Genomic DNA, 8,924 nt, shown 5'->3' with positions numbered 1-8,924 from the left:
GGCGCAGAGCATTTAATACACCTTTATGATCGTTATTCCTTCCGGTGATAAGCAGAATAGATGCGTTCGGTGGCCATCTCCTTCTTGGGTTCCACATGTCCTTCCTTTAGATGACCATATGTCATATCATATTTTACCTATACAGTAATCCAACTCAAAGAAAAACTCAAGCGCCGAGCGGCTTCCCTCATTGTTGAAAAAACTAACACCATGTATAGCATGAGGAGAAATGCCTTGGAAGAGGCCAAAACAGGCATCCTTGACAATGATGTCAAAATTGCTAGGGCCCGAGAGCTTGAGTTGGCTGCAAAAAATGGATTTCCGCCACAGTCTGATGCTTCTAGTTCTTCTAGTTTCGTTTCCGAGTTTTTGGGAACTGAAAAGGAATTGGGGGATGATGATGCTAAAGACCGAACTGGGGAAAATGTAGAGCCATCGGTAGATCCACCTACTTCTCCCGGGGCGCGGACACTTCTCTTCCTCCTGGTTCTGGAGATACTGCAGTTTAGCTTTTTCTTTTGTTTTTCTCATTCTTGTACTTTTACCGTTTTGGCATGTTCTTGTAAATAAAGACATACTTTTTCTCAAGTATTGTTTTAGTCTAATTTTTGTTTGAATATCCATGCAAGTCTTTAACCCTTGCATTTGCTTAAGAATTCTACGCATATTTTTCTGGTCGCGCTTTGCTATGTGTAGTCTCGGATGCTTTTTCCTCGAAGCACTTTGGTTTCGAGTATTATCACTTTTACGTGAGGGTTTCTATAAGTATTTATGCAAGTTTACTTTTTGCGTCCTTTCGTGTACGTCTTCGGGTGCATTTTTCCCCGAAGGCATTTTGATTTCGGGCATAAATTCTTCCAAAAATAACCCTTTAATGTGAGGGTTTTCATAAGAGAGGGCCCTCTTATGTTTATGGTGCTCTTGAAGAGGACGTCTCTTGTTCATTACGACACTAGAATTTGAAGTACATGTTTAACTTTCAAATAACAAAGTTAGTTCATCGTTCAGACATGAAACAAGACAAAAACAAAAGGATTTTATTTCATTTAGTTCCTTATAATTTCAAAAGTACAAAAGCATTTGTTATGCTAAAAAGAAATTGCCATTACTTGTGGCTATAATTTCATAACATTATTCAAATGTTTAACAAAACTAATATATCTATTCTAACTAAAAAATGAACAACATGCAATGTGAGTCAATACTACTAAAATAAGTAAATTGGAACCATGAATATAACACAATTTAAAAAATAAAGATCGGAAGAGNTAAGTTCCGCTACAACTTAAGATTAGGAACATAATAAGTTTATAACCACATTCAACAACGATTAATCGTATCACTATGCCAAGTTTGTTAATGACTCGTTATTTCTAATATTAGGAGCTGTAGTTTAAAAATAGAATAATAAAATAAATAAAAATAAAATAGGGAAAATTTCACATAAGAACAACTGGGCTCACTACTTTTTAATTTTATAGCCCATATTTGAATTTACAACCAACTAGCCAGAAAATAATAGGCTAATACTCAGCATTCAACTCCAATAGATTCTCGAAATTACTATATAATTTTTTTAAAAAGNAACTCCAATTAGATTCTTACGAATTATATATTAATTTTTTTAAAAGATTGCTCTACCTTTTAAGTTAAATTTTGAATCAGTAAATGCAACTCAAATATTAGTTCAACAAACCAAATTCATTTGGGTGGTGAAAATTAGATCTTTAACAAACTTAAATATGTGGGTTTAAATTTCAAATTTGATTTTGTCAGAAATTTAGAGTGAGTGTTATTTAGACTTGTTAGAAATAGTATAATGAGGTTGTATATAAAATTTAAAATCATTTAATGGAGATTTTAGACTGGTTTTGAATAAGAATTATAACTGAAAATCGTGGAAGAAGTTCGTCTACAGACGCTTGTATAAAGATGTATAAAAGTGTATAATAGTGTATAAGATGTGTTTATACACTCATATACACTATTATACAAGATTATACAAAATTATACAAAAAACTGACTTCGTCTTCTACCTTGAGTCTTTTTTGAATTTAACTCAAATCTAATCCAAATCACTTCAAATTTAAATTTTGAACTCCTTTTTGATATTTTCAATCAATTCGAACAACACCCAATCCAAACAACTAGCAAACTCAAAAAATCCTATTTTCGAAAGCAAAGCTTTGAATGGCCTTCAATGGTGGACTTCTACTCTTCAATTTTCTGACATTGCAAACAGGGGGAGAAGCAGAAATACACAGCCCCTTGAAGCATATGTAGAAGATGTGAGAGGAAGAAAGAGTGAAAACAATGGTTGTGAGATTTAACTCCATAGCTTTTAGAAGCAACGGTTGTAAGAACACAGATTTTGAATTTGCTAATACTTTCATAATATGTACAATATGGGCTAGGTAGGGTAAAACTTAAAAACATGGGCCATTTTTTTGTTATGGTGTGAAGTCATGTGTATTTTCTTGTAATTCTTTCCATAAAATATAAGCAATTACATGGAATCACAAATAAAGGTAGAGAAATAAAAGATAAATAATACAAAGAAAAATATATTTTAAAATTTCAAAAGAAATTAAAAGGTAAAAATAAAATAATAGAAATAAAAAGTTGTAAAAAATAAATTAAAATAAAAACAAAAAGGAAAGAAACTAAAAAGCAACCTTGTAATTACACAGTATAATTACCACCAATTCTCACCTCCCCCTTGAGAATTGGAGAGTGTAATTACGCCCCTCCAATTACACCCAATTCCATGTTGACCAAGTAATTACTTGACCAAACAAACATGTCAGACTGTATAATTATACCCAAATCTATTTCCAAGGTGGCTTTTCAAACCGGCTCTTAGTAACATAAATATGGTACACGCTACATGTACAGTCATTGTCGAATATTTAGTAAATATGTTTTGTTAAATAATTCTCTTTCCTCTTCGTCATCTGCAAACTTTGAAATGCTACTCTAACCATTTGTATCTAGATATTATCCTCCGATCAAACAGATATTTCTGACAGGACCATTTTTCAATTTGATCTTATTACTCCTTTTAATCAGAAGACCATTATAGACCACCATGTCTTCTGGTGACTAACACTTAATATCAACAAACTGTAGCATCTCAGGCCACTGGTTTAAACAGGTGATTCAACTGCTCCAGCAAAACTTCAAACTGGACAAAGTGAGGTCACAGCTTTATCCAAACAGATTACAAAACAAAACTTCAAACAGTCAACTTTACATTTATGAAAAACCGAAAGAATATTACATACACAAGCATTCTAGGTTCTCCTCAAATTCCTTTCTTGAAACCACTTCATTTCTTGCAACAAGTATTCAAGCATCAGCTGCTTTTCCCATCTGAGAATCATTAGCATTATCACTCAATTTTGCCCGCTTTGCTGCATAGTCTTTCACAGCTGCCTTTATTGCATCCTCAGCAAGCATACTGCAGTGCAGTTTAACAGGTGGAAGAGAAAGATGTTTCGCTATCTCCCGGTAGTACCATCAAATGCCACACAAGTTTCAGCATACTAAGACCACTTCAGAATAATGCAGACTACCAATGTATCTTCTATTTCTTTTTCTTCTTGATAACCTTGGTGTCCAGGTTACCAAAGTATCTTCTATTACATTAGAGCAACATGAGCAATGGACAATTGACCATATACAGTTGTAGACATCAAATTCTATATTCACATAAGCTTCTCCCATAAGCCTATCTAATCACATCTGTAAATACAGAGAATGGCAGTAAGATGGGTATTACAGACACAAACATCATGGAACTGGGCAATATCCAAGTACAAGAACTTAATGAATATATATAACTCTAAAGTATTGCTGTATATAAGGGCATCTCTTTTACACTTGGGAATTGATAATGTTGCTGGCAATGAAGCTGAACAGTGCCAGCAGCAATGAAAGTTGAAAAATGCAGGGAATTCAGGTAAACCAGTTTTTTCTGTTCAAAATTGGGATTAGTTCTTTCCAAGTACAGTAAGAGATAGTCCTGTTAGAGGAGCTTGCATTTTTTCAGATAGTCCAATTACTTCTTCCTTTTTCTTTGTTATTTTGATAAATTTTTAAAAAGTAAAAATTAAATAAATAATTAAAAAAGCAATTCAGCATTAGTTCTTCTAAGAACTGCAAGCTATCCTGACAGAACTATCTCTTCTCGGAATGAGGAACTACTCCTCCCACCTTCAATAAGGAATAAACAAGTCTCGAGATTAAGATGCTCATTAACATATGCCAGATTGTCATACAAATTGGAAAAACACACAATGCAAAGGCCTCGCAGGCCTCCTCTCCTCCGACTTGAATGTCCTAGATCCTTCAAGGAAGATAGTTTAAGCAACACTTTTCCTATACGCAATCCTTCTTCAGTTTTTAGAATAACGCGACAAATAAAGGAGAGAAACATGAAAACAAGAAGCTTGTACAATCTCCAACTATTCAGAAATATAACCTAAAAAAAAGAATGAGAGTATCAGATGAAATAGATCAGGAAAAAGATACTTTAGGTCAGGGAAAAGATATTTCAAAGAAGCTTGCATAGAAGTATTCCTCTATTAAGGGGAAATCCTAAGTTTTGGCCACTTGCATACTCACGTCTTTTGATAAGGCTCTCCTCAGATCTCGCCAATTCCTTATTTTAACTTCACCCTAAAAGACTGATATCCAAATATCTAAAGTTTACTGCAAACAAGTACCAATGAGCCTAGCCAAAATGTCAACTAAATGAACCTAGAAAAGAGCCTCCTTACCCAAGAAATTTGTTCAGCAACAATTCAAACTCCAAGTTGTCCATCATAAACAGATACTTTCTTTTTGGGGGGATTTGGAGGGGTGTACCAAACAAGGAGGCGCAAAAAGGCCCCCCCGAGCAAAATACTGTGGTGGAAATTTCCCCTAACAGATTAAGTTAGTATCATGTGGACTGATGGTCCATGAATCAAACATTAAACTAATAGAAACCGGTATAGACTTGATATTAGCTTAAAAGTGAGAAAGGTGCAGTTAACATTTCATTAATGTGATGGGGAAAACTCTGCATATATTACCATACCAATATAGTGTAACCAAAAGGTTAACAAACATAGACAGATATGTTTACCATACCAACTAGTATCAAAGAACCCGTCACATATGTTAACCAAAGTTGTCGTTGTTGACAAGCTGAGGCTATGTGCTGCCTCAGTTAGCCTTCAAAACTAATAATGTGAAGGCGCCACACTAGAGATTAGTTATTTTATTTTTTCTTTGATGTACATGGGTTTGAGGGGGAGATTGATAGGACAATCCCTGTACATTATAAAAGAAAGAAAGAAAAGTCAAAGAAAGAAGGCAAAAGAAGTGGAAAACAAGCAAAGACAAAAAGCAAAGTTATAAAAATATTGACTTTGTTTGTCTGCAAAGGAGAAAAAGTAGTATGAATTAGATTGTCAAGAGGAAGAATTCATCTTCGAATTTCTTTCCTATGACATAAGTGATTACCTCAACAAGGCATGCGAAAGCCTATAAAAGGGACTCTGCTCTTTCATTTGTAAACACATAATCACAACTCTTTCTCTTCTTTTTAGTAATAAAAGGCTATTCTCTATGTGATCGTGAGTAGGCAAAAACCCGAAGTTCTTCCGCCTGACAATCTTATTAACACTACGGTTTCTCCCTTACAAACAAGCAAAATCAACATTTATATAACTTTGCTTTTTCTCTTTGTATGTTTTTCCACCTTTTTGTCTTCTTTCTTGACTTATTACAATGAACAGGGTTTGTCCTATCAAGAATCCACTTTCATCTTCATGTCCAACTATTCTTGTACAAATTTGCAACGTCTACCAACTCCCTCTTACTTTCAGCAACAACGACCCAGTAAAATCCCACAAGTAGGGTTTGGGGAGGGCAGTGTGTACGCAAACCTTACTCCTACCGCGATGGAGTAGAGAGGTTGTTTCCGATAGATTTCTCTTACTTTATCCTTCCTTATTTTTCTTCCCTCACCATTTCCTTTCCAACTCCCACTTCCAAACATGCTAGTCCTGCTCTCCACTTTCTCAACTCCTCCTTGGTGATGAATCTTTTATCCAGGTTTGGATAAGTGAACATCTACTTCTTGATTTTTAGTGTTGAAAAGGGTCTAGCAGCTTATTGATATCTTTTTTTGGGAAAAATGCCAAATTTACCACTATGCTATCAAAAATACTCTACATTTGCCCTTCGTTATACTTTCCATTTAAATTTATCCCTACCGTTAACAAAGTAATCAAAAAATACCTTATTTTTAACGGAGGTCCATTGTGGCAAGATGAGGGTACTTTTGGTTTAAACTATACATGTGTCATCTTCTAATTGGATAATATATAACTAACTATATTTAATTATTATTTATCGATATTCCTTTTTTCATTTGAGAATTTCTTCTATTCCTTTTTCTTTTCTCTTTCTTTCTTTTCTTCTTTCCAGCCCCCAGGTTGTCAATGCCATGAGCCATTTACCCTTCCACGCCTGTTTTTCTTATTTCTTATTTTTATCTTTTCTCAAAAGCTTCTAGTGTGTTCAAAATCAGATTGCTACCATCTTGGGTTGAATTAATTTTGAAGAAGATCGACAACCCATTTTGGGTTTCAAAATTCAGTTCTGAAAATTTGTGGGTGTTTAGTGATTTGTTGTTTGAATCTTCTGAAAATCATTTATCTTTGTTAGATTCGTAGATTAACAGTGACTTTGTCAAGATTTAAGAGAAGAAAACTTGAAACCTTCATATCGAGGTGTTGAGAAAAGCTGAAGAACCTATCAAGTTCTTTGAAATCTAGTACTGTTGGGAAAGAAATCAAGTGGCTATAATGTAGCCATTAGTGCAATGAAGGTTGACTGTTTGTGCATCTTTGTCTGAAGCTTGGTTGTGTTTTCTGCATATTGATGCAGTACATTTTAGTTCTAATCTCAGCTGGAATTGTTGATAGACCTCATTAGGATAAATATGAGAATCAACAATTGTTGTTTGAAAATAAACAGTAACTTGAATCCGATTTGGGGGCGTGTGGTAGTGATGGTAGTTGGAGGTGGCTTTGGGTGGAGGTGGAAGAAGAAATGGAAGGGGAAGAGGGCGGGAGGTGGCATGCCTCAATGTGGTAATCTAACATAAACTCATTGGAACGACATGTAGATATAAACATCAAGTTAACTCCTAGCACATCGCCATTTTTATTTGTTTTAATTATGTTTTTTATATCCCCAGACCCCACTTGTGGGATTATACTGGGTATGTTGTTGTTGTATGTTCTTTTTTATATATTTAACTTATTCTCACTACTACTATTTTATTTTGGTATGATGATGATATGAAAAGCTTAGATAAGGAATTGCGGATTCATATTGCCTACCCCAACATTGTTTGGGGCTGAGGCATAGTAATTGTTGTTGTGGTATTCCACATCCTCATTATTCCAGGTAAAAAAGCTAATTAAAACTACAGCAGCATTCAAAAGTATACCGAAGAGACTCAACTCTTTGGTTATTAGCAAATAAGGTAACTTAAAGATTGAGGGAAGGTAGAGAACAATTACAGATCAGAACTACATGCAATATGAAGTCAAAAATATAATAAACAAGTAAAGGATATAGGAGTTACGTATTCTTTATGGAGAGTACTTCCACCATTTGTTTCCCTTTCACCCATTCAGTGGCTGAAAATTAGAAAACTTGGTAATTAGAATCATTGCCATTTCAGCTTTATAGCATCAAGTAATACTCCTAGTTCTCTAAGAAAATCATATTTTTGTTAGGTTCTCTACCTTTTTCCTATACAACAATAAACTAGTACTTCCTCCATTCATTCCAATTTATGTGAAATAGTTTGACTAAGCAATCCGCACAGATCTTTTAAAGTTCGTGTTATTAAACGTGTCATAACATTTGTGTGATAATAAAACTTTTGAAATTTATAGTCTTAAAGTGCCATAACATTTGAGTGAGTATAAATACTTTTTATTAAGGGTAAAATAGAAAATTTAAAGTTAATAGTGTCACATTATTAGGAGTACTTTACAAAAACACCAAATACTTTGGGGATCTTTTTAATCGAGCAAACAGTTTTTCCTAGTAAACAGATACACAAAGACAAATAAGAGAGCGAAATTGTAATCAGACCTACGGAAGAAGAAGCAATAGCGGAGCCACATCCAAAGGTCTTAAAGCAAGCATCGGTAATTTTTCCGGTCTCTTCGTCGACTTTGATTTGCAGCTTCATCACGTCTCCACAAGCAGGTGCACCGACTAGACCCGTGCCAACTGTAGGATCATTCTTGTCAAATGACCCCACGTTTCGGGGATTATTGTAATGGTCCACCACTCTCTCGTGATATAGTCGCCGCTGCACCGCCGACGTCACCGGCGATGATTGTGAACCGATCCGGAGGATTCTTCCGGCGACATTCCTCAGCATTTTCGAAATCCGGTGACGGATTGATCAGAGATTTGCAGAAGAATGGTGAGGTTATCGAGGGGGGACGGGGGCAAGAAGATCAGATTTTTGGATATCGGAATTGTTATTAAATGGACTTGGGCCACTACCACACTTTTTGGGCCGAAGTGCACAGGTAGCCACGAATTAGGGCGATGTGCACAGATAGCCACTAACATCTTATGTCTTTATTTTAAAGCCAGCGTTTTAAATGTCTTTAGTCTTTAGCCACTGGTTTAATAAACTTTAACTGCTCGGACAAAAATACCCTTCTGCTCATGTCCTTAACTTCAGGACTTCAGGACTACATGTCCTTAACTTTTGAACTTGAAATTCTAAGTTCAGGACTTCAGGACTACATGTCCTTAACTTTTGAACTTGGAACTCTAAGTTCAGGACTTCAAGGTTACATGTCCTTAAGTTTTGAACTTGGAACTCAAACTTC

General features: G+C 35.1%; 1 protein-coding gene across 1 annotated transcript; it reads right to left on the bottom strand.

Moving 5' to 3' along the window:
* Positions 1 to 3,093: 3,093 nt before the first annotated feature.
* On the bottom strand, positions 3,094 to 8,716 carry LOC109238649 (iron-sulfur cluster assembly protein 1-like). The gene is made up of 5 exons (XM_019405135.1): positions 8,167 to 8,716; positions 7,649 to 7,703; positions 7,401 to 7,476; positions 4,176 to 4,483; positions 3,094 to 3,517 (listed from the first exon to the last, which is right to left on the bottom strand). The coding sequence occupies exons 1-5, from the start codon at positions 8,459 to 8,461 to the stop codon at positions 3,349 to 3,351; spliced, it is 903 nt and encodes a 300-aa protein (XP_019260680.1). The 5' UTR covers positions 8,462 to 8,716; the 3' UTR covers positions 3,094 to 3,348.
* Between the last annotated feature and the right edge of the window lie 208 nt (positions 8,717 to 8,924).

The sequence above is a fragment of the Nicotiana attenuata genome, unplaced genomic scaffold (genome assembly GCF_001879085.1).
Source record: "Nicotiana attenuata strain UT unplaced genomic scaffold, NIATTr2, whole genome shotgun sequence".
Lineage (NCBI taxonomy): Eukaryota > Viridiplantae > Streptophyta > Magnoliopsida > Solanales > Solanaceae > Nicotiana > Nicotiana attenuata.
Note: the sequence above shows the minus strand (reverse complement) of the source record. Positions and strands in the feature narration are given on the sequence as shown.

What these genes read in the sequence shown, in the direction of transcription:
- LOC109238649 (XM_019405135.1), bottom strand. Translation starts at nt 8,461, where the DNA reads ATGCTGAGGAATGTCGCCGGAAGAATCCTCCGGATCGGTTCACAATCA. An exon ending in TATTGCTTCTTCTTCCGTAG is followed by an intron (nt 7,704 to 8,166) that starts GTCTGATTACAA and finishes TCTAATTTTCAG; the next exon opens with CCACTGAATGGGTGAAAGGG. An exon ending in TTCCGAGAAGAGATAGTTCT is followed by an intron (nt 3,518 to 4,175) that starts GTCAGGATAGCT and finishes TGGCATTTGATG; the next exon opens with GTACTACCGGGAGATAGCGA.